General features: G+C 38.5%; 1 protein-coding gene across 1 annotated transcript in view; it reads left to right on the forward strand.

The window, feature by feature from the left end:
• TRPA1 (transient receptor potential cation channel subfamily A member 1) overlaps window positions 1-26,059 on the forward strand; it is a 59,214-nt gene that overhangs the window by 22,791 nt on the left and 10,364 nt on the right. The window contains exons 9-22 of the mRNA XM_007185124.2: window positions 8,051-8,099; window positions 10,042-10,141; window positions 10,790-10,890; window positions 12,197-12,366; window positions 12,453-12,617; window positions 13,636-13,750; window positions 14,716-14,882; window positions 17,514-17,607; window positions 20,615-20,674; window positions 21,201-21,299; window positions 22,782-22,852; window positions 23,411-23,573; window positions 24,355-24,444; window positions 24,710-24,879. Of these exons, the coding sequence (XP_007185186.2) occupies window positions 8,051-8,099; window positions 10,042-10,141; window positions 10,790-10,890; window positions 12,197-12,366; window positions 12,453-12,617; window positions 13,636-13,750; window positions 14,716-14,882; window positions 17,514-17,607; window positions 20,615-20,674; window positions 21,201-21,299; window positions 22,782-22,852; window positions 23,411-23,573; window positions 24,355-24,444; window positions 24,710-24,879 (1,614 nt within the window). The remainder of the gene's footprint in view (window positions 1-8,050; window positions 8,100-10,041; window positions 10,142-10,789; window positions 10,891-12,196; window positions 12,367-12,452; window positions 12,618-13,635; window positions 13,751-14,715; window positions 14,883-17,513; window positions 17,608-20,614; window positions 20,675-21,200; window positions 21,300-22,781; window positions 22,853-23,410; window positions 23,574-24,354; window positions 24,445-24,709; window positions 24,880-26,059) is intronic.

Raw genomic sequence — 26,059 nt, forward strand, 5'->3', positions numbered from 1 at the left:
TCTTCAACATAATAAAGGCCATATATGACAAACCCACAGCCAACATCGTCCTCAATGGTGAAAAACTGAAACCATTTCCACTAAGATCAGGAACAAGACAAGGTTACCCACTCTCAACACTATTATTCAACATAGTTTTGGAAGTTTTAGCCACAGTAATTAGAGAAGAAAAAGAAATAAAAGGAATCCAAATTGGAAAAGAAGAAGTAAAGCTGAGGGTTAAGAATAGCTGAGAAAATGTTGTGAAGGAACAAAGAAATAAGATTTGCATTAGGAAACAGAGACTTTTCTTTTCTTTTATTTTTTTAAACATCTTTATTAGAGTATAATTGCTTTACAATGGTGTGTTAGTTTCTGCTTTATAACAAAGTAAATCAGTTATACATATACATATGTCCCCATATCTCTTCCCTCTTGCATCTCCCTCCCTACCACCCTCCCTATCCAACCCCTCTAGGTGGTCACAAAGCACAGAGCTGATCTCCCTCTGCCATGCAGGTGCTTCCCACTAGCTATCTCTTTTACGTTTGGTAGTGTATATATGTCCATGCCACTCTCTCACTTTGTCCCAGCTTACCCTTCCCCCTCCCCATGTCCTCAAGTCCATTCTCTAGTAGGTCTGCATCTTTATTCCCTTCTTGCCCCTAGGTTCTTCTGACCATTTACTTTTTCTTTTTTTTTAGATTCTATATATATGTGTTAGCATATGGTATTTGTTTTTCTCTTTGACTTACTTCGCTCTGTATGACAGTCTCTAGGTCCATCCACCTCACTACAAATAACTCAGTTTCGTTCCATTTTATGGCTGAGTAATATTCCATTGTATATATGTGCCACATCTTCTTTATCCATTCATCTGTTGATGGACATTTAGGTTGCTTCCATGTCCTGGCTATTGTAAATACAGCTGCAATGAACATTTTCGTACATGACTCTTTTCGAATTATGGTTTTCTCAGGGTATATGCCCAGCAGTGGGATTGCTTGGTCATATGGTAGTTCTATTTTTATTTTTTTAAGGAACCTCCATACTGTTCTCCATAGTGGCTGTATCAATTTACATTCCCACCAACAGTGCAAGAGTGTTCCCTTTTCTCCACACCCTCTCCAGCATTTATTGTTTGTAGATTTTTTGATGATGGCCATTCTGACCGGTGTGAGATGATATCTCACTGTAGTTTTGATTTGCATTTCTCTAATGATTAATGATGTTGAGCATTCTTTCATGTGTTTGTTGGCAATCTGTATATATTCTTTGGAAAAATGTCTATTTAGGTCTTCTGCCCATTTTTGGATTGGGTTGTTTGTTTTTTTGATATTGAGCTGCATGAGTTGCTTGTATGTTTTGGAGATTAATCCTTTGTCAGTTGCTTCATTTGCAAATATTTTCTCCCATTCTGAGGGTTGTCTTTTCGTCTTGTTTATGGTTTCCTTTGCTCTGCAAAAGCTTTTAAGTTTCATTAGGTCCCATTTGTTTATTTTTGTTTTTATTTCCATTTCTCTAGGAGGTGGGTCAAAAAGGATCTTGCTGTGATTTATGTCAGAGAGTGTTCTGCCTATGTTTTCCTCTAAGAGTTTGATGGTGTCTAGCCTTACATTTAGATCTTTACTCCATTTTGAGTTTATTTTTGTGTATGGTGTTTGGGAGTGTTCTAATTTCATTCTTTTACATGTAGCTGTCCACTTTTCCCAGCCCCACTTATTGAAGAGGCTGTCTTTTCTCCACTGTATATTCTTGCCTCCTTTATCAAAGATAAGGTGACCATATGTGCGTGGGATTATCTCTGGGCTTTCTATCTTGTTCCATTGGTCTATGTTTCTGTTTTTGTGCCAGTACCATACTGTCTTGATTACTGTAGCTTTGTAGTGTAGTCTGAAGTCAGGGAGCCTGATTCCTCCTGCTCCGTTTTTCTTTCTCAAGATTGCTTTCGCTATTTCGGGTCTCATGTGTTTCCATACAAATTGTGAAATTTTTTGTTCTAGTTCTGTGAAAAATGCCAGTGGTAGTTTGATAGGGATTGCATTGAATCTGTAGATTGCTTTGTGTAGTAGAGTCATTTTCACAATGTTGATTCTTCCAATCCAAGAACATGGTATATCTCTTCATCTATTTGTATCATCTTTAATTTCTTTCATCAGTGTCTTATAATTTTCTGCATACAGGTCTTTTGTCTCCTTAGGTAGGTTTATTCCTAGATATTTTATTCTTTTTGTTGCAATGGTAAATGAGAGTGTTTTCTTAATTCCACTTTCAGATTTTTCATCATTAGTGTATAGGAATGCAAGAGATTTCTGTGCATTAATTTTGTATCCTACTACTTTACCAATTCATTGATTAGCTCTAGTAGTTTTCTGGTAGCATCTTTAGGATTCTCTATGTATAGTATCATGTCATCTGCAAACAGTGACAGCTTTACTTCTTCTTTTCCAGTTTGGATTCCTTTTATTTCTTTTTCTTCTCTAATTACTGTGGCTAAAACTTCCAAAACTATGTTGAATAATAGCGGGTGAGAGTGGGCAACCTTGTCTTGTTCCTGATCTTAGTGGAAATGGTTTCAGTTTTTCACCATTGAGGACGATGTTGGCTGTGGGTTTGTCATATATGGCCTTTATTATGTTGAGGAAAATTCCCTCTATGCCTACTTTCTGGAGGGTTTTTATCATAAATGGGTGTTGAATTTTGTCAAAACCTTTCTCTGCATCTATTGAGATGATCATATGGTTTTTCTCCTTCAATTTGTTAATACGGTGTATCACGTTGATTGCTTTGCATATATTGAAGAATCCTTGCATTCCTGGGATAAACCCCACTTGATCATAGTGTATGATCCTTTTAATGTGCTGTTGGATTCTGTTTGCTAGTATTTTGTTGAGGATTTTTGCATCTATGTTCATCAGTGATATTAGCCTTTAGTTTTCTTTCTTTGTGACATCTTTGTCTGGTTTTGGTATCAGAGTGATGGTGGCCTCATAGAATGAGTTTGGGAATGTTCCTCCCTCTGCTATATTTTGGAAGAGTTTGAGAAGGATGGGTGTTAGCTCTTCTTTAAATGTTTGATAGAATTTGCCTGTGAAGCCATTAAGTCCTGGGCTTTTGTTTGTTGGAAGATTTTTAATCACAGTTTCAATTTCAGTGCTTGTGATTGGTCTGTTCATATTTTCTATTTCTTCCTGGTTCAGTCTCGGTAGGTTGTACATTTCTAAGAATTTGTCCATTTCTTCCAGGTTGTCCATTTTATTGGCATACAGTTGCTTGTAGTAATCTCTCATGATCCTTTGTATTTCTGCAGTGTCAGTTGTTACTTCTCCTCTTTCATTTCTGATTCTATTGATTTGAGTCTTCTCAGTTTTTTTCTTGATAAGTCTGGCTAATGGTTTATCAATTTTGTTTATCTTCTCAAAGAGCCAGCTTTTAGTTTTATTGATCTTTGCTATCGTTTCCTTCATTTCTTTTTCATTTATTTCTGATCTGATCTTTATGATTTCTTTCCTTCTGCTAACTTTGGGGTTTTTTTGTTCTTCTTTCTCTAATTGCTTTAGGTGTAAGGTTAGGTTGTTTATTTGAGATGTTTCTTGTTTCTTAAGGTAGGCTTGTAAAGCTATCAACTTCCATCTTAGAACTGCTTTTGCTGCATCCCATAGGTTTTGGGTCGTTGTGTTTTCATTGTCATTTGTTTCTAGGTATTTTTTGATTTCCTCTTTGATTTCTTCAGTGATCTCTTGGTTATTAAGTAGTGTGTTGTTTAGACTCCATGTGTTTGTATTTCTTACAGATTTTTTCCTGTAATTGATATCTAGTCTCATAGCATTGTGGTCAGAAAAGATACTTGATATGATTTCAATTTTTTTAAATTTACCATGGCTTGATTTGTGACCCATGATATGCTCTATCCTGGAGAATGTTCCATGAGCACCTGAGAAGAATGTGTACTCTGTTGTTTTTGGATGGAATGTCCTATAAATATCAATTAAGTCCATCTTGTTTAATGTATCATTTAAAGCTTGTGTGTCCTTATTTATTTTCATTTTGGATGATCTGTCCATTGGTGAAAGTGGGGTGTTAAAGTCCCCTACTATGATTTTGTTACTGTCAATTTCCCCTTTTATGGCTGTTAGCCTTTGCCTTATGTACTGAGGTGCTCCTATGTTGGGTGCATAAATATTTACAATTGTTATATCTTCTTCTTGGACTGATCCCTTGATCATTATGTAGTGTCCTTCTTTGTCTCTTGTAATAGTCTTTGTTTTAAAGTCTATTTTGTCTGATATGAGAATTGCTACTCCAGCTTTCTTTTGATTTCCATTTGCATGTAATATCTTTCTCCATCCCCTCACTTTCAGTCTGTATGTGTCCCTAGGTCTGAAGTGGGTCTCTTGTAGACAGCATATATACGGGTCTTGTTTTTGTATCCATTCAGCCAGTCTGTGTCTTTTGGTCGGAGCATTTAATCCATTTACATTTAAGGTAATTATCAATATGTATGTTCCTGTTACCATTTTCTTAATTGTTTTAGGTTTATTTTTGTAGGTCTTTTCCTTCTCTTGTGTTTCTTGCCTAGAGAAGTTCCTTTAGCATTTGTTGTAAAGCTGGTTTGGTGGTGCTGAATTCTCTTAGCTTTTGCTTGTCTGTAAAGCTTTTAATTTCTCTGTCGAATCTGAATGAGATCTTTGCTGGGTAGAGTAATCTTGGTTGTAGGTTTTTCTCCTTCATCACTTTAATATGTCCTGCCACTCCCTTCTGGCTTGCGGAGTTTCTGCTGAAAGATCAGCTGTTAACCTTATGGTGATTCCCTTATGTGTTATTTGTTGTTTTTCCCTTGCTGCTTTTAATATTTTTTCTTTGTATTTAATTTTTGATAGTTTGATAAATATGTGTCTTGGCGTGTTTCTCCTTGGATTTATCCTGTATGGGACTCTCTGTGCTTCCTGGACTTGATTAACTATTTCCTTTCCCATATTAGGGAAGTTTTCAACTATAATCTCTTCAAATATTTTCTCAGTCCCTTTCTTTTTCTCTTCTTCTTCTGTGACCCCTATAATTCCCATGTTGGTGCGTTTAATGTTGTCCCAGAGGTCTCTGAGACTGTCCTCAATTGTTTTCATTCTTTTTTCTTTATTCTGCTTTGCAGTAGTTATTTACACTATTTTATCTTCCAGGTTACTTACCCGTTCTTCTGCCTCAGTTATTCTGCTATTGATCCCTTCTAGAGAATTTTTAATTTCATTTATTGTGTTGTTCATCACTGTTTGTTTGCTCTTTAGTTCTTCTAGGTCCTTGTTAAATGTTTCTTGTATTTTCTCCATTCTATTTCCAAGATTTTAGATCATCTTTACTATCATTATTCTGAATTCTTTTTCAGGTAGACTACCTATTTCCTCTTCATTTGTTAGGTCTGGTGGGTTTTTGCCTTGCTCCTTCATCTGCTGTGTGTTTCTCTGTCTTCTCATTTTGCTTAACTTACTGTGTTTGGGGTCTCCTTTTCGCAGGCTGCAGGTTCGTAGTTTCCGTTGCTTTTGGTGTCTGTCCGCAGTGGCTAAGGTTTGCTCAGTGGGTTGTGTAGGCTTCCTGGTGGAGGGGACTGGTGCCTGTGTTCTGGTGGATGAGGGTGGATCTTGTCTTTCTGGTGGGCAGGTCCACGTCTGGTGGTGTGTTTTGGGGTGTCTGTGGCCTTATTATGATTTTAGGCAGCGTCTCTGCTAATGGATGGGGTTGTGTTTCTGTCTTGCTAGTTGTTTGGCATAGGATGTCCAGCACTGTACCTTGCTGGTCGCTGAGTGGAGCTGGGTCTTGGCGTTGAGATGGAGATCTATGGGAGATTTTCACCGTTTGATATTACGTGGAGCTGGGAGGTCTCTTGTGGACCAGTGTCCTGAACTTGGCTCTCCCACCTCAGTGGCACAGCTCTGATGCCTGGCTGAAGCACCAAGAGCCTGTCCTCCATACGGCTCAGAATAAAAGGGAGGAAAAAAAGAAAGAAACAATGAAGAATATAAAATAAAATAAAATAAAGTAAAGTAAAATAAAATAAAGTTTTAAAATAAAAAACAATTATAAGGAAAAAAAAATTTTTTTTAAGTACAAAAAAACCCAAAAACGGACAGACAGAACCCTAGGACAAATGGTAACAGCAAAGCTATATAGACAAAATCACACACAGAAGCATAAACATACACACTCAGAAAAAGAGGAAAAGGGGAAAAAAATATATGTATCGTTGCTCCCAAAGTCCACCTCCTCAATTTGGGATGATTCGTTGTCTATTCAGGTAGTCCACAGATGCAGGTACATCAAGTTGATTGTGGAGCTTTAATCTGCTGCTCCTGAGGCTGCTGGGAGAGATTTCCCTTTCTCTTCTTTGTTCGCACAGCTCCCGGGGTTCAGCTTTGCATTTGGCCCCGCCTCTGCGTGTAGGTCGCCTGCGGGCATCTGTTCTTCACTCACACAGGACAGGGTTAAAGGAGCAGCTGCTTCGGGGGCTCTGGCTCACTCAGGCTGGGGAGGGAGGGGTACGGAGGAGGCGGGGCGAGCCTGCGGCGGCAGAGGCCTGCGTGACGTTGCACCAGCCTGAGGCGCGCCGTGCGTTCTCCCGGGGAAGTTGTCCCTGGATCACGGGACCCTGGCCGTGGTGGGCTGCACAGGCTCCCGGGAAGGGAGGTGTGGAGAGTGACCTGTGCTTGCACACAGGCTTCTTGGTGGCGGCAGCAGCAGCCTTAGCGTCTCATGCCCGTCTCTGGGGTCCGCGCTGATAGCCGCGGCTCGCGCCCATCTCTGGAGCTCGTTTAGGTGGTGCTCTGAATCCCCTCTCCTTGCGCGCCGCGAAACAAAGAGGCAAGACAAAGTCTCTTGCCTCTTCGGCAGCTGCAGACTTTTTCCCGGACTCCCTCCTGGCTAGCTGTGGCGCACTAGCCCCTTCAGGCTGTGTTTACGCCGCCAGCCCCAGTCCTCTCCCTGGGATCCAACCGAAGCCCGAGCCTCAGCTCCCAGCCCCACCCGCCCCGGCAGGTGAGCAGACAAGCCTCTCGGGCTGGTGAGTGCTGGTCGGCGCCGATCCTCTGTGCGGGAATCTCTCCGCTTTGCCCTCGGCACCCCTGTGGCTGCGCTCTCCTCCGTGGCTCCGAAGCTTCCCCCCTCCACCACCCGCAGTCTCTGCCCGCGAAGGGTCTTCCTAGTGTGTGGAAACCTTTCCTCCTTCACGGCTCCCTCCCACTGGTGCAGGGCCCGTCCCTATTCTTTTGTCTCTGTTTTTTCTTTTTTCTTTTGCCCTACCCAGGTACGTGGGGAGTTTCTTGCCTTTTGGGAGGTCTGAGGTCTTCTGCCGGCATTCATTAGGTGTTCTGTAAGAGTTGTTCCACATGTAGATGTATTTCTGATGTATTTGTGGGGAGGAAGGTCATCTCTGCGTCTTACTCTTCCGCCATCTCGAAGCTCCTCCAGAAACATAGACTTTTAAATCATTAGTATTAACATTTGTTCTGATGATGCTTTAATATAGATTAAAATTTTGTATTTGCTTTATTAATGAACATTATCCTTATGGCTGGTTGTGAGATGATACCAAATGACTTCAATTCTACCCATCATTTTTTTGGCTTCATAAAACTTTAGGAAAGCTAACGCTGCCTTGTTAACTTTTGCCAAAGAGGGGGCATTTTGAACCCTGCAGATAAAGTTTAGGTGTACCTTGCATGCAACTGTTGTTATTCCTCATGGTCACAGTGGTTATAGCCAGTTCCTCTGTCTTTTATTTTAAATTCTTGGACGGATTTTACTATTCACTTCAGAACATCTTCATGATGGTTTTACAAGGAGAAAATAGGTTTACAGAAAGATGAGGAAGAAAATCTTGTGATGTATTTGATCTTTCTCTATTACACTTACTTTGAAAAGTTACCCTAATCAGAATCCAATTATAGATTTGGAAGGGTTATTAACTCTCTAGCATTTTATCATGTTATTAAATGATCCTTTAAATTCACTTTCTGAATATAGTAGCTTTATTTTATATATTTATATCAATAGTTCCTTAATATGCTTATAATTCTTTTTGCAGAGCCTCATTATTTGATCACCATGAACTAGCAGACTACTTAATTTCAGTGGTAAGTATTACATTAACAGGTTTATTTTTTATTATTATTAACAGTTGAAAGGTCATATAATTACATACTATGAATCTTCAAAAATAAACCAAATTTTGATTTCTTTCCTATCAGCAAAAAAGTTTACAAAAAGATGATTGATACATTGGCAAAAAATTTTGAAATTTTTTTTCTATTTCTTAAATTTTGTATCTCTAAGATGGATGTTCATTAAACTTATTGTGATAATCATTACGTGATGTCTGTAAGTCAAATATTGATGCCGTACACCTTAAACTTACACAGTGCTGTATGTCAATTATATCTCAATAAAACTGGAAGAAAAGAAAAGGATGCTTGATACATTCACAAATAGAGTACATTGTGTATGAATGCATAATGGCCAAACCTCATTGCCAGGAAGCTAGAAGTACCAGAGTGTACTTTTGACACCCGTATCAGTGCTTTTAGTGTGGGGAGTTGGTAGGTCTATGGCAGGGAAAGCTCTTCTGTGAACCTGGGAGAGTGTCAGGCTTGGTGACTCTGTTGACCCTTCTTGAGCACAAGTGACTTTGAGGTGGAGGCAGGACAGGAAGCGCATGTGACCTTCACCTTCCATTGTAATCTTCTACCCCAGCTGCCTCAGTGCCAGCTTTCAAACAATGAGAAAGTGAAGAATTAAAAATATTGTCCAAGGTTTGTTACAAGTGAAAGCACAAGATCTTTTTCACTCTAAGAAGTGGAATCAGTCAGCTTTTGAGTTAAATTTTAGTAAGCCCTTTGAGTCTGTGATGTATTTATTTAAGCCCCACCATATCAGTAATGAGTGTAGTCCCGCTTGTAATATTTAACAGGTGTTTGTTGTCAGTAGCAACTACTGAAATTGTGATATTTACATAGAAGAATCCCGGGAAGACTCGTTATATACCATCGTTTTGTCATGCACGGTTTCCTGCAAATGCAGCCATCTCTTCACCTGCCAAGACTGTTGCAGGACCTCACTGATCACTATCATGCTTTCAAGGGGATACTGCTGCCATGGTCATCTGTATTCAGTGGGTCCCAAAAGAAAAGAGTCATATCCCCACTTGGAGTTTAAGCTCTTTTTATTACCCTGGGCGAAAGATAGAATTCTTTCCATGAACTTTTAAAAAGCTCTTGTTTCTTGTCACATCAGATATTATAACCATAACATGTAATGGTAAATATTGACTTATTCATTTAAAATATATATATACGAAATGCAATTTTGAAATGCACATTTTCTCAAATACGTGACTAAAATTTTACTTGAGGATTTGAATGATTTCAATTCAGTTATTTCAGTTCATCTATTTCAGATGAAGTAGAGTTTTTAAAAAGTGAACAACTGTTTTTTTCTTGAGTTATAATTGACATATAACATTATGTTAGTTTCAGGTGTACAGCGTAATGATTCAATATTTGTATACATTGAAAAGTGACCACCACAGCAAGTCCAGCTACCATCTGTCACCATACAAAGTTTCAAAAATTTTTTCCTGTGATGACCGCTCCCAGGATCCACTCTCTTGGCAATAAAAGTGAATAATTTCTTGTGAATGCTTTTAAAATCACAAATGCAATAAACTTATAATTTTTTTCTTATGGACATTTAACAATCTTTTCTTACAGTGGGAACTAAACTAGCACTGTAGGTCAAAATTTTACGATTTCGGCAGGAGGAAGGATCTATTGCCAGATGTCAGTCAAAAGATTAACACGTGAGGAGAATTTTCGTTGTTGAAGTTATAAAAGAATGCCTTGATTTTCCCTATAATTCATACAACATTGGAATTATAGGGAAATATCAAGCAGTCATATGCATGAGTGCTAGCCATATTTTGGACACTCTATCCCGATGAATGAACATTATTTACAGAATGCAACGTAAGCTGATTTGTCTGTTCATAAGCTCTTTGTTGAATGACTTGTTTTATTTTAGGGAGCAGATATTGATATCACCGATTCTGAAGGACGTTCTCCACTTATATTAGCAACTGCTTCCGCATCCTGGAATACCGTAAATTTGCTCCTCTCTAAAGGTACTAAGAGGGACTGAGGCAAGCCTTTAGAATTACTACTCAGTTTGGTTAAACATTTAGTATCCATTTATTGTGTGCCAGGCTTTGGGCTAGGTGCTATGTACACAAAGATAAATGAGATACTTCCCATGTCTAGAATAATTTTCAGTCCAGTAGGGAGCAATACTTGAAAAGATAATTTAAGAACAATAATTGATAACCTTTATAAGGGAATTATTACATCCCAGGCGTTTTGCTGAACACTTTCTCTGCATTCTCTCAGTGAATCAATCCTATGTGATGTAGGTACTATAACTGTTCCCATTTTAGATACTAACCGATTAAGATAACAAAGAAAAGAGATACCTTCCCCTCTTCTCTCTTGATCTCTAATCTGTCTATATTTCTATTTTATGTTTTAAAAGGTGAGACCTTATATATTAATATAATAAATCACATATTCTCTACCCCCTTGTACAAACACACGCACACTATAAGGTAAACACATTTTAAACCATGTTTAGTTTTCTTAGCTAAATAAAGTTTTCTGTAACTTAAATGTTGGCAAAGTTTTAAGTCAAAAATCTTTTATTTTCTTACACTGAAAATCCACCATAGGCCATGCTTTAAATAAATGAGTAGGAGTTATATTTATATTGTGCTTTTTAGGTGCCCGTGTAGACATAAAAGATAATCTTGGACGTAATTTTTTGCATTTGACTGTGCAGCAACCTTATGGATTAAAAAATTTGCCACCTGAGTTTTTGCAGGTAATACATATATATGGATTTCCATAAACTGACTTGGGTTCAACAAAGAGTAAAGTGATTTTATTTATTATGATTTTTATTACTTTGAAGGCTGGTGCTAGAATTTAAATTTTATTTCTAAATAAAGATGTCATATTTGAATATTTATTTACAACACAGTAGTGATTATTATGATAATGATAATAAATTACACTGGGATTGTTTTCCAAGCTATGGAGGGTTTCCATATAGCCTCATCTATAATACATTGACTTTCCTTCACTCTTTGACCATTATGAATTGCATATCAATGGAAAAGTCAAGGACATGAGTGAATTAGCAACACTTCATCATCAATGAAGAAAAACTGCTCAACGTGCTTGTTGACAGGTTGAAAACCTTATCTCCATATTTATGTTCACCAACTGATACTTACTGAGTGACTATTAGGTGCATTTGAAGTGCATCATATTTTTGTAATAAAGAGATTTTAATATAGTCAGTGTCTTTTTTTTTTTTAATTAATTAATTAATTTATTTATGGCTGTGTTGGGTCTTCGTTTCTGTGTGAGGGCTTTCTCTAGTTGTGGCAAGTGGGGACCACTCTTCATCGCAGTGCGCAGGCCTCTCACTATCGTGGCCTCTCGTTGCGGAGCACAGGCTCCAGATGCGCAGGCTCAGTAATTGTGGCTCACGGGCCCAGTTGCTCCGCGGCATATGGGATCTTCCCAGACCAGGGCTCGAACCCGTGTCCCCTGCATTGGCAGGCAGATTCTCAACCACTGCGCCACCAGGGAAGCCCAGTCAGTGTCTTAAATAACCAAAAATATATATTTGAACATTTAAAAAAATAAAATGTTTATGGATCTATTTAAGCTGCTCGTTTGCTTTTTATTTAATATACATATAAAAGATAGTGACGCTAACATCGCATCCCTTTTGCCTAACAGAACACATTAGCATTAAGCTGTTAAGTGCTATTGGGGGGGCATTTTGGGGGGGAGTGAAGGGAGAGTTGAGAGGGGTGGTTCATGGTCAAATACATTTGGAAGATGCGGGTTGAAAATGTTAAATACATTTCCTACCCTCAGGATTTTTCAGCGCCTTTAATATGGTAATGTACGTTATAGGAAGACACAGCATGCATCATCATCTACATTTATTTTACTCTAGTACCCTTAAGGGTATTTATATTTTTGCCCTCAAGGTGTACATACTGGCCCTTGCTGGAAAATACTATCCTACAGAATAGGTTAACATAACAGAAAAACACTATGTTAGCATCATAGCAGAGTTATATTTAGAATATCAGTTCTTTTTCCCATAGATGCACCATATTAAAGAGCTGGTGATGGACGAAGACAACGATGGGTGTACTCCTCTACACTATGCATGTAGACAGGGGGTCCCTGTCTCTGTAAATAACCTACTTGACTTTAATGTGTCCATTCATTCCAAAAGCAAAGATAAAAAATCACCCCTGCATTTTGCAGCCAGGTAAGGGTCACTTTAAGTGACATATGAGCATGTCTTCTTTCTGTTTAATATTTGCTTTGAAAATGTCAAACTTTTTTTTTTTCAAGTTACGGGCGTATCAATACCTGTCAGAGGCTCCTCCAAGACATGAGTGACACAAGGCTTTTGAATGAAGGTGACCTTCATGGAATGACTCCTCTCCACCTGGCTGCAAAAAATGGGCATGATAAAGTCGTTCAGCTCCTTCTGAAAAAAGGTGCATTATTTCTCAGGTGAGGTTATATGATTGGAATATTTAAATGTTCTTTTTAATTGGCTCTTGCACCTAAAACAGTTGCTCACTGACCCTGAAATTAAATTTTGTCAGGATCTCACCCTTTTTTTCTGTGTCTAATTTGGAAAAAAAAGGCAAGCCTTCATTGTGTTCGCATCTTGAATTTCTGCGAGAAAGGACAGACATTTCCCAAAGGGATCAAGTAAGCATCTTTGAGAGCACAAGAGGAAAGATCTCTTCAGATCCAAACTCTTAGAAAAATAAGTGGCATAAGTTAAGCATCTTCTAGCCAGGTTCTGTAAGATGATATTATTATTATTAGTCATAACTAGTGGCCACAAAGACATACCACCATCATGGAAATTTTTTGATAACGATATTCAATGAAAGAATAAAGCAAGATTTAAAATAATCTGTATAAGTACATTACAGCCTTGAAAAAGAAATATGTATGACACAGACATGCTGACTATAGTTTCAGCCACCCCAAATATTTGATAATGTGTTTATATACTTTTATTTATTTATTTTCCTTCCAATTTTATTGAGATATAATTGACACCATATAATTTTAATGTGTACAGCATATTTACTGGACTTACATGCATCTGAAATGACTACCACAGTAAGTTTAGTGAACACCCTTAATCTCAGACAGATACCAAAAAAAGGAAAAAAATTTTTTTCCTTGTGATCAGAACTGTTAAGATTTAATCTGTTAACAACTTTAGTTTATAACATATGGCAGTGTTAATTATATTTATCACGTTGTACATTACATCCCTAGTATTTATTTATCTTATAACTAAGAGTTTGTACCTTTTAACTACCTTCATCCAACTAGGCTTGCAATTAGCTCATTTTTTAATAGATACGTAATACATATTTAGTTGCTAGAACTCAGGTACCTCAGATGTGCTTTGTTGATCATCAGACCCACCTTCAAACGGGCAGCATCCCTTCCCACCTTTCATCTGTAAAGTAAATGCACACGTTTTTTCTTACCTCTTTAACAGTGACCACAATGGCTGGACTGCTTTGCATCACGCTTCCTTGGGAGGGTACACGCAGACCATGAAGGTCATTCTTGACACTAACATGAAGTGCACAGATCGGCTAGATGAAGAGGGGGTACGTACTGTGTTTCTCATACCTACCCCAAATCTTGGCATAGAAGAAACTTCCAACACTGCAAGAGACCTTCTTAGCTACCCTCTTCCCTTCCTTACCCTATTTGTAGCCTTGTATTGAGTTCTTACTATGCAGACCCTTAGTGAGGAAAGAGTCAAAGGGGAACAGAATAAGGAGACAATACCAAGGGATGGGTGCTAGTTGAGGACACCTGGTAAGTCTCGCAGAGGCCTGCCCATGGCCCGTGTGGATCATTGATAAAATTTCACCATTCCCTGGTGAACCGAGGGAAATGAAGAGGCCAGGGGTAGGTTTTCCCTCAAACTAAGTGTATTTGATTTGAAAGACTGTCCTTTATTCCACTATGATGTTCTTTCTCCTTTTTTGGAGAGTGTGTATTGAAATGTACATTCTTTCACAAAATGACAGAGCTAGAGGAATGTCATTGCTTTTTAAAATGTCTTTATGTGGCAAAACTAAAGACTGGCAACCTTGTATCAATCTCTGATTTAAAAAAAAAACTTTTACAAGCCTGTGAAAACCTAAAATCTGGAAACCACTGCTCTACTAGATGATAAATCTCCCTGAAGTATTTTCTTCTGTGTTCAATATCCATATTCTGAAAGCTTGTCCTCTGTCCTTGTGGAATCATCCCACTGCAAAAAAGAAGCAAAACAAACTGCTTGGAATTCACATATGCACACACACACTCCCACCCTCACCCTAGACACACACACACACACACACACACACACACACACACACACACACAATTTGTACTATGAACTCATTATTTTGAAGCTTGATTCTGAAGGCCAGTTTTAAATTTTGTGTATTTGGTATTAAATAGTTAGTTTTGTTAATAATTTCTTTCGAGCAATTCAACAATGAAACAAAGCAATAAAACAGCCAAAGGCTGAGTAGCCACTGTCACCAGATATTCCATGTTCTGTTTTCTCTGAAAGAATACCGCGCTTCACTTTGCGGCAAGGGAGGGCCACGCCAAAGCCGTCGCGCTGCTCTTGAGGTACGATGCCGACATCGTCCTGAACAAGCAGCAGGCCTCCTTCCTGCACACTGCTATTCACAATAAGAGAAAGGAGGTGGTTCTCACGACCGTCAGGAACAAAAGGTATGCGGCCGATCTGTCCACCATTGTTTAGTGTCCTCTGGCTTCATGGATTATTCTCAATACGCGAGGAAGCAGAAGGAGAAAAAGAATAAAAGTTTCAGCTGTCTATCAACATTTTTATTTATTTATTTTTCCTTTTTTCTTTTTTTTAATTGAGGTATAGTTGATATACAATATTACATAAGTTTCAGGTGTACAACATAGTGATTCACAATTTTTAAATGTTATATTCCATTTATAGTTATTATAAAATATTGGCTTTATTCCCTGTGTTGTATGATATATCCTTGTAGCTTATTTATTTGATACACAGTAGTTTGTATCTCTTAATCCCCTACCCTTATCTTGCCCCTCCCCCCTTCCCTCTCCTCACTGGCAACCACTAGTTTATTCTCTATATCTGTCAGTCTCTTTCTTTTTTGTTATAGTCACTAATTTGTTTTATTTTTTAGATTCCACATATAAGTGGTATCATACAGTATTTGTCTTTCTCTGTCTGACTTATTTCACTTATCATAATACCTTCCAAGTCCATCCATGTTGTTGCATATGGCAAAGTTTCATTCTTTTTTATGGCTGAGTAGTATTCCATTGTGTGTGTGTGTGTGTGTGTGTGTGTGTGTGTGTGTGTGCGCGCATGCCACATCTTTTTATCCATTCATCTGGTGATGGACACTTAGGTTGCTTCCATATCTTAGCAACTGTAAATAATACTGCTGTGAACATTGGGGTGCATGTATCTTTTTGAGTTAGCGTTTTTGTTTTCTTGGGATATATACCCAGGAGTGGAATTGCTGGATCATATTGTAGTTCTATTTTTAGTTTTTTAAGGAACCTCCACACTGTTTTCCATAGTAGCTGCACCAATTTACATTCCCACCAACAGTGTACAAGATTCCCTTTTCTCCACATCCTCGCCAGTATTTGTTATTTGTGTTCTTTTTGATGGTAGTCATTCTGATAGGTGTGAGGTGATATCTCAGTGTGGTTTTGATTTGCAGTTCTCTGATGATTAGCGATGTTAAGCATCTTTTCATGTGCCTGTTGGCCATCTGTATGTCTTCTTTGGAAAAATGTATATTCAGGTCTTCTGCCCATTTTTAACTAGGTTGTTTATTTTCTTATGTTGAGTTATATGAACTGTTAATGTCTTTTGGGTATTAACCCCGTATCAGTCATATCATTTGCAAATATTTTCTCCCATTCAGTAGGTTGTCTTTTAGTTTTGTCAGTGGTTTCTTTTGCTGTGCAAATGCTTTTAACTTTAATTAGGTCCTATTTGTTTATGTTTGCTTTTATTTCCTTCGCTTTAGGAGACAGACCCAAAAAGTCAATCAACATCTTAAAATGTCAGTTGCTTACATACAAATTTTAGTGAACTCTGGGTAACAACAGATATGTTGCTTAACCTCTCTGATCTTCAGTTTCCATTTCTAAGTCATGGGAGCATAGACCACCTTCACAGCACTCTTGTGAGGCTCACAGGGTTCAGGTGTGTGTAGTGTGTGGCATCATGGTTGTTGCCAGGCAGACTCTGCCCTGCCCCACCTGAACTTGCCTGATGCTCTCCTGCCAACGGAAACCCCAAAAGTGGACACTGGTGAAAATATTCTCCACGCTAAATGTGTGTTGTTACCAGTGCCATCAAAAGGAATTTCCTTTAACCCATGATCATTTGTGGTTGTGGGTTTTTAAACCATACTCTAAGGAGTTTTAACGATGAAGGTGGAGAGTAGTTTGTCCCATGTCTTGAACATAAACCATTCTATATAATCACAGATGGATATGCACCAGGGCCCAGTGTCACGCAGTAGTGGAGGCAGAGGTGAATAATCTCATATTCAAGGCAGACCGAGCCTGTGTTTTGGAGTGCGGGCAGTCTCCAGATCCCCTGGTCGATCCTTCCTTTGAAACACTAGTCAATGCAAGTGGGCAACCCGAAGTTTCTGTTGATTATACAGATATCCTATATGGATTTTACCAGTAGGGTTAACAGAAAATTTGTCTGGGTCATTTTTAGAACTAGCCTCCTATTACAAAGATAGAATCTTAAAGATAAATGGGCTCTTTTTACTTCCTGTTATAGATTTATTTCATTTTTGGTATCATAAACATCTTATCCTGTCCAACTGGATGGCAATAAAGAAATGGGCAAAGCTGCAGTGTTCTGACAGAACCCCTGTTTATTAATGTACTTGATACATGTTATTTTGTAGTTTAGTTTAATTCAATACATGATGTATACCTGGATTAAATGTAAAGTATCACATGCTATGTTGCTGTTGTATGTATGTACATGTGGGTACCTCTATCTGGCATGACCAGCTCTGAAAGTACATACCATTTCATGACTTCAGGAGGAAAACAAGGTAAAAACTCGCCTTCTTGAGAAGGCATTTGGGTAAAGAGACAGAACAGTGATTATAACGGCCATCCCAGAATTTGCCCACATTTCATTTCCATTAACTGACAAGGACTCTATTGGATTGATCTTGGTTCACATATTGATTCCATTGGAACCAATTCAGTTTCTCCTAAAGATAATAATCTTGAATTTCAACTGGTAGCTTTGTTGTTGCACACAACAGGAGGATTCAGAATTGTGTTTGTTTTATTATTAATTTTTTACAGATGGGAAGAATGTCTTAAGGTTTTTAGTCATTATTCTCCAAGCAATAGATGTCCAATCCTGGAAATGGTAGAATACCTCCCTGAATGCATGAAAGTAAGTTCTCAAAACAAAACTCCTTCTGGGTATATGCTTGGCAAATAATAAAATGTGAGGATTTATTGTTGTAATCACAACCTAAACATAGTAATTTCCATCTTTAAAGTAAGGTTTCTAGTTTTATATATGCTATAAGGGAATCTAGCCAACGAGTATTTGAGAAGGACCTACTTGGATTAAAAAATCCTATTAGTGGTTATGTGCAATATAGGAAAATATGTTAAACAGATTTTTTATTCAAACAATCCAAGTCTAGAGCAGAGACCACTAGTGCTGGTTACTGGCTGAATAATGCCTCTAGATGTGTGGGCTTTTGGCATGCGTGTTATTGTTTCAAATTTGCATTCATTAGTTGCGAACATGTAAAACCAGTATTCTTCCCTTAAAGATCCAGGTATCTAGCTTTCTATAAAAATCAGAAGATCTGATGATTGAGCCTACCTCCTCACGAGGCAGGAATCACGGGGCTGAGTATCAGCGGCTTCCTTTAGCTGGGCACGAGCTCTCCCATTTGACAGACCGCACCTCTTCCTTTTGGATACTCGGCTCTCATGCCTAGTGTTGGTTACCATATATTCCCATTCTTGTGCAATTGCTTTCTTCATAGTAGAGGGAGATTTCTCTATGAATGCCCCTACCCAAACTGTGAAGATAAAAGCCGGTACAAGGAGAGCCAACATTTCAAGAACAAAGGGAGAGAGCTCTTAGGCTGGTACAGTTCATTCATTTACACTATTGGCCTGGCCTCTGTGGGCCTCTGAATGTGTGACTCTATGCTAGATTAAACACATACCCAGCACATGACTTGAAACCAACTACAAGTCAAATACGCATGAGCTCTCAGGCACGTGAAGGATGCAGATAAAAGACCTCCTGGGAAAGTTGGGATTTGAGGATTGGGACAGATATAGAATAATCAAGAAAAAAGGTATGACTTCAATGACTTTCCCTTCACTTAGAGGGAAAAATATATTCAAATACTGGAAGAGGCAGTGAAACAAAGGGACACGGGACAGAGGGCCAGATTTGGAGCCTGGTGGCCCTGGGATTTAGTCCTGGCTCTGCCTGTTGCTCTGTTGCTTTAGGTGGGTCATTTCACTTCTCTGAGCTTTCTGAGCTTCATTTTTTATTTTCTTTATCTCTAAAACAGTGATGCTGATAATGATCTTGCAAAGTGATTACAAAAATTAGAGATAAAATGTAAAAACTGTTCAGGATAGCAACTGGCACATATGATATATCTTACTATTTTTCTACTGCTTATGTGGTTATTAGTACTACTACTACTACTAACACTATTTTTGTTTATTCAGTAAGCACTTAGAATGTGCTAAGTGCTTCATGTGCATTTCTTCTTTAGGATGTCTAATGGAAATTGGAGCCAGTTCAGTTCATAGATTAGCATTTTAGGTGCATAAATCTCATCAAGGGCACATAAATATTCAGGATTGAAAATGATCTCAGACTTTCTCACTCAGTAATTCCAGTTGTTGGAATCTGTCCTCATGAATAATCAGACGTATAAACAGATTTATGTGCAATGATGTTTCCTGCAACATCATGAAGAATAGTAAAAAAATATGTTAGAAATATTCACATATGGAAAACATAGAAATTATACCAAAATGCCAAAATGTTAATAAGAGTTATCACAACTGTGATTATGATTTGGTTTTTCTTTTCTTCTTCATGTTGCTGTATATTCTCTAGTTAGTGTTCTATAATGACTTGGTATGATTTTAGGATGAGGAATATATTCTTTTAACTAGGGGAAATGAAGAGTCTTCTAGCTCAGCATCACATCACACATTTGAATAATGTGCACAATCCCTCCCCCACTCCCCTCCCCTCCCCCAGCAGCCCAGCCTTCACTTTGCCTGTGCTGGTTATCACAAAGCTCACCGGCTGTAACAGCCAGGCCCACCTCCGGTTCTGCCTTGCACAGTACTACTGATTGGTCTTGCCTTTCTTTGCCATGACGTCTATTATGACCCCCAGTACTGCTGCCTGGTCACCAACAGAGAGAGACTTCCTGGAGATTTTTAAGTTGACCTGGTGCTTGAGACCAGCCAGGATAGAGGTACCCTTCCAGTGGGGCCTGGGTCCCTGTGTCTCCCCTTCAAGGTGCTAACTCTAGCCCTTGTGTCCTGTAGGTGGGGTCAACCAGATGCCCCAGGAGCAAGGGACACGCTGATGGGGTCACCTGGGGCCTTGAGTCCACATCCGGTTCCAGGAGGGTAGTCTGACTGGGCAGAATTTCTTTCTCAGGAGCGTGATTTGGGTGCCACCAGAAAGGTCCCAGCACACCGATTTGGGGTGACTCAATTTGTTTATGTAGTAGACAGGGACCCCGCAAAATATTTGTCCCTACACTTCCTAGGGGTGGATCTAATGCTGAACTCCTAAGTGTTTTCTCCCTTAATTGAGCATCTAGAGGGCCTTCAACTGTTTCTCGTTATAATACCGATGCCCCACTGCCCTGTCCACGCCACTCTGGATGTGTGCTTTGTCAGGGTTGCTCAGTAAGCCAGGTGCAGAAGCAGACACAGTACTACAGGCTCCAGCGATACAGAGGAGGGGACCTAGACCGTGGGAAGACCCCAGTGCTTGGCTAAAGGTCTCGACTGGGACAGTAAGTTATCAGAAGATGCTGAGCAAAGGTGTCCTCAGTCATCTATATATTTTCTAGAAACCCAGAAAAACATCTCGTCTTAGGCAAAACCGATGGCATATTCCTTACATAAATTTTAGTAAATGCAATTTCATTCTCAAGTGCATGATATTTTTCTGAATCACTCGGTATTTCTGAGGCAGCAGTGGTACATGTAACACTTTATGTTTTAGACCTTGTTCCTGAGTGACTTAGATTATAGTTTATCTTTGAGGTGCAAGAAGCAAAAGACAGGGAAGGGAATATCTTGGGTATTCTTTTAGAAGTGGGATCAAATTCCATCTCGTATCTAGCCTCCTACCCAATATCGTAGCCGGTTTTTCTCTCTCAAAGGTACTTTTAGATTTCTGCATGATGCCCTCCACAGAAGACAAGTCCTCCCAAGACTACCACGTAAGTTTATTTTATTACAGTAACTTAAAGTTTATTCTATTATAGTTGTTTAAGGAATATTAAAAATAATGTTACTAGAGTTCCAGAATCTCAAAAGATGGTAATTGTCTTCATTTCTCATATTATTATATCATCTACTTATGAGAGAATTTTTTCCTTAGATCTCCAGTTTTCTCCCAGTATTTTAATTGTTTCTAATAGCATTATTTAGGAGTGTTTCTAGTCTTTATATTTTCTTGGGTAATATTGCCTGAGGAACGAAATTCTAAAAGATCTAAGTGGTTTTTCGAGAAGTCATCTTTTTCCATGACTGTGAGTTAGAAAGCAATCAAATAGCCTGCCAGGACATTTATTTTTTGAAACTAATACAGAATGACTTAATTTACGTTTCTTCAGGTGAAATGACTCAACTTTATTTGAATCACTTAATTTTCAGCAGAATTATAGGCTTGCATAGTTGATGTGTTAAGAACTACTTTGGGGGCCTATGCTAGACTGTAATTTTTAAAAATTGTATCTTCTACAGATCGAGTATAATTTCAGATATCTTCAATGTCCATTAGAATTCACTGAAAAAGTAGCACCTGTACAGGATGTTACATACGAGCCTCTTTCAACCCTCAATGTAAGTCCAGTGTTTTCCTTATCCATGTAGGTTATACACGGGTTCTGTAATGCTTTGGTATGATAGTTCCAGGAAGGAGCCTGGAGAGAATTCCAGATTTATAGTTTGATGTCTATGTCTGCCATGTGACCTAACTCTTTATTTTTTTACTAGAAAAAGCAGTCATTTTCTACAGTTGCTATAATTTGGTGCCCTTAAAGTTCCACACTCTTGATCACTTTAGTCCTAATGGTCATGTTAAACCTGCCCAACCCAGAATCCAGTAAACCGTGGACAGCACAGGCTGACCATCAGCATTGGCTCCCAGCTCCTTCCATCTCAATATAGACATACATATTTAAGAGTTTCCAACAGTCTAAACCACAGGAAAATGCAGGGGGTGACATTTACAGTCATAGATTCCAAATTCAGCCAACCACTGGGCTCCAGGGTAAACTCTGACCTCTCAGAAGCTCTTAGATCCTTCTGGAAGAGTGAACCCAACCTGAAAGTGAGCCCTAAACACACAGTTTGGACCCAGATTTCCCAAGAGACTGGCTGCAAACCAGCTCTTATTCTAACGAGTGCTTTTACATTCCTGGCAGATGAAGCAATGAAAGCCGTGTAGATGACCTACGTCAGTGTACACCAGGGGCCTCAAACTCAGATAACTGCAGAGGAAACGGGTACCAGATGAGTGGGCTCCTGGTCTAAAAGCACAGCAGCTACTAGTTTCAACAAGTTTTTGCCATGTGGAATGGCAGCCCAGGCTTGTGTAAATATCAGCAACATGTAAACGCATGTGCACGCAACAGAAAACATTTGAAGGTTGGATTGGCAAATTGTGATAAGGGGATCAAGGATATAGATCTGTTCCCTCTAATATAGCAACGGGGCCACATGCGACTACTTCAAGTAAAATTAATTAAAATTGAAGTTAAAAATTCATTTCTTCAGTTGCAGTAGCCACACTTGAAGCACTCAGGAGCCTATGTGGTTTGTAGCTCTCATGCTGAACAGCACAGATATAGACATTTCCATCACTGCAGCAAGTTCTATCGGACAGCATTGGTCTAGACGAATTAGGAACTTTCGTTCAGTTTAAATTTGTTCATCTCGCTACATGGAAGCCTTTGGTATAGACCATGGTACCAGCCGTCACCTAAAGTGAAATCGAGAAGGCTTACTGGGGACTTGGAGTGTGAAGGAAGCAGAGGCATGTGGATTTTATGCCCATAAGGCTGGTGATGGCAACTGACGCTCACATTTGTTCTATGCAAAGCATTTTAGCATCTGTATAAAATGGTCCTCTCTAGCTCGTTTTTTTTTTTTTTGAAGAAATATATTCTTGATATACTTTTTGATCTTCCACATTTTCTAAAATAAGCAAGTGTTGTTTTGATGTACCAAAATAAAATTATAAAACCAGCAAACAAAAAAGCTGAGTATATACTCAAGAGTTTAACGTGACTGTGTTTTTATTGATCTTTCCTCATTTCTCAGGCAATGGTACAACATAACCGCATAGAGCTTCTCAATCACCCTGTGTGTAAAGAATATTTACTTATGAAGTGGTGCGTATTAAGTAGTGTTTCTTTTTAATGAAGCCCTCATGAAATTTATTAAAGGTCTTCTAAATAATTATCTTTAATGGTATCTTAATATTTTATATTTTATTACTTTAATGTTTTACATCTTGAAAAAGAAATATGTCAAAGGCAAATTTTGGTATTAAAAATGTTGATATTATTTATCTTTGGCATTAAATGAAATAGTTGGGGGGTGGATCATTATATAAAACATGAAGAAGCATGCCTGGGCCCTGCAGTTTAGCAGACAGTGAAGTAACAAGTGTGTTCCTGGGAAGAGCATTCAATTTGGAGTCAGAAGATATGAGCTGAAGTTCCTTCCATTAGTTGGTGAGAGATTTTAAGAAAGTCATGATTTCCTAGGAAGCTGTGATTCCTTTTCTGAAAATGAAAAAGGTGAGTTCCAAGATCTTCTTGGTTTTAAAGTTCAGTGAATTTATCAGATACATTTCCAGGAGAGACTATAACTACTCTTTCTGCAGGCATCTTAAGTAAATATTTGGCGTTGAAATTACTCAATTATGGTTTGTTTATGTTTTGTAGGTTGGCTTATGGGTTTAGAGCCCATGTTATGAACCTAGGATCTTACTGTCTTGGTCTCCTGCCTATGACCTTTCTTGTTGTCAGTATCAGACCAGGTATGGCTTTCAACTCAACTGGAATCATCAATGAAACTAGTGACCATTCAGAAATATTAGACACCAAGGTATTTTCAATTGGTTTTTATATTTCAACTTTTTAAAATAAAGGATTTTCAAAAGTGTGGCCTTTTTTCTTTAGAAATACTAACCTCATAATAAATCTGAAATAGCAAGACTTTGCTTAATACAAATAGCTTATAGAATTCATATATGTAGCAATTCCTCCTAAAATCCTGTGTAGAATGAGAGGGAATATAAATAAAAAGGTCAGTAAATGAGCTCGTAAACTAACTTAAAGGGAATTGACATGTATGAGAGGCTAGCTTGGATGCTGAAGTATAAAGCTTTAAAATAGGTATACAAGAAAGCAGATTTCTGGCTGCCAGGTATTGTGGGAAGAGAGGAGTGATGCTTAGATGGGGATAGGGTTTCCATTTGGAGGTGATGAAACAGTTATGGAACTACGTAATAGTGAGAGTTGCATAACATTGTGAATGTACTTAATGCCACAGAATTGTACATTTTAAAATGTAAATGTGTAAAATGTAAAATTTTTTAAATGGCAAATTTTTTGTTATGTGTATTTTATCACAGTTAAAATTATATAGATCTACAGATTTGTATTCCTTTAGAATTCAATTGGCAACCTCTCTTAATAAAGACATTATGAAATGAGTGTGTTGTCTTTATATTGGCATCACGATGATTTTCTGTTTAAAGCAAAAATGGACAGCTTGTAGAAATGAAATCGAAGAAAAACAAATATTTAATAGTGAAAATTATGAAGAAAAGTGTTTTATTTTAGATCCTTCATAACTGTTTGTCTTTCACCCTTTTTTGTTTCAGAATTCCTATACTATAAATACCTGTATGATTTTAGTCTTGTTATCAAGTATATTTGGATATTGCAAGGAAGTGGCCCAAATTTTCCAACAGGTACACTATACGTTTTATATCTCTAAAGTTGCAAATATTTTAATGTGCAGAACATAAATTAATTGCTAAACTATTATTGAAACAGTATATGTCAGAATAAAACCACACAGCTTGATGAATGTAAAGACCGGAAATACCAAGCATAAACTTCTCTCCAGCTGCAATGCCAGAAAAATTTTGTTACTGGTTACATATATATAACCATCCATAAGATGCCAGGTCTTAGTCTCTACATGTGGTAATTCTTCATTCTTTTCAACCCCAGAAAAGGAATTACTTTTTGGATAATAACAATGCAGTTGAATGGATTATCTACACAACAAGCATCATTTTTGTGTCACCCTTGTTCGTCAGTATACCAGCTTATGTGCAGTGGCAATGTGGAGCAATTGCTATATACCTCTATTGGATGAACTTCTTATTGTATCTTCAGAGGTAAAACCAGCTTGAATGACTTGTACATCCTTTAGGCAGGTTTAATATCAAAACAAGAACTATTATAAGTATCATGAGTTTATCACTGGCTTATTTCTTTTCCAATTGTTTTAGACTGTGAAGATATCTTTTGTATACTATTAAGGAAAAGGGGAGGAAGGTTTGGAGTTCAGAGGGTAGACCAGGGTTTCTCAACCTCGGCACTATTGAAATTTGGGGCCAGATAATTCTTTGTTGTGGGAGGCTGTCCCGTGCACTGCAGAATGTTTAGTAGCGTCCCTGGCCTTTACCCCCTAGACACCGGTAGCAACCCCCTCTCCCCAGTGTGACAGCAAAAAATGTCTCCACGGATATTACCAAACATCCTCTGGGCCACAGAATCACCCTGGATCAAGAACCACTGGTCTAGACAAATGTAGATGAAATGTGGGAAGGAAATGGGAGTAAAAGTATTGGTTATTCTTATTTTACCTGGTAGTTTGGTGAGCATTTATCTCAGATAAAACAATCAAAATGAAGTGACAGGTATGGGGAGTAATAATGACATAAGAGAAAAAGTAAGCCCAACAAATCTAATCCTGGAGGGGAAATAAGGGCTAAGCTCCACTACCTCCTGCAATCGCTAAATTGAGTTCAATACGTTATTTCACATAACCTTTATGATACAAGGGGTAAATATTATTACTCGCAGTGTTTCAGAGAAGCTGAAGCACTGAGATAAGTGACTGGCTGGAGAGCTCAGCTAGTTAAGTCAGGATGCAGAAATTTCCCCTCAGTCCTTCCATCTCCAGGAACATGCTTTTCCCACCGTGTGGTCTGCACTGCTGCGTCATGAGCACGCTGCTCTGGGGATGTAGGAGAGGACACGGGATGGGGGGAGAAGCAATGGCCTGGAGGGCAAGAGGCTTCAAGATGGGTTCAGGTACTGCCACCCCCCGGGCTTTGTCACCATCAGTGACTTTAGTGAGTTGCTAGACATCTCTGGGACATCTTCGAGTTTCTGAGAGCTCTAACGTCCTTTTCAGCTTTAAAATCTTGTGAGTCCCCCTTATAACAAGATGTCTTTGCTGAAGGAAAAGTACATGTTAGTGGCAGGTGACACACCTGTTATCTACCCGAAAGTCTCACAGTGTTGGTAGCTGGGGGAGAGAAGAGAAACCTCAGAAAGTGGTGGGGATGG

The sequence above is a fragment of the Balaenoptera acutorostrata genome, chromosome 17, assembly GCF_949987535.1.
Source record: "Balaenoptera acutorostrata chromosome 17, mBalAcu1.1, whole genome shotgun sequence".
Classification (NCBI taxonomy): domain Eukaryota; kingdom Metazoa; phylum Chordata; class Mammalia; order Artiodactyla; family Balaenopteridae; genus Balaenoptera; species Balaenoptera acutorostrata.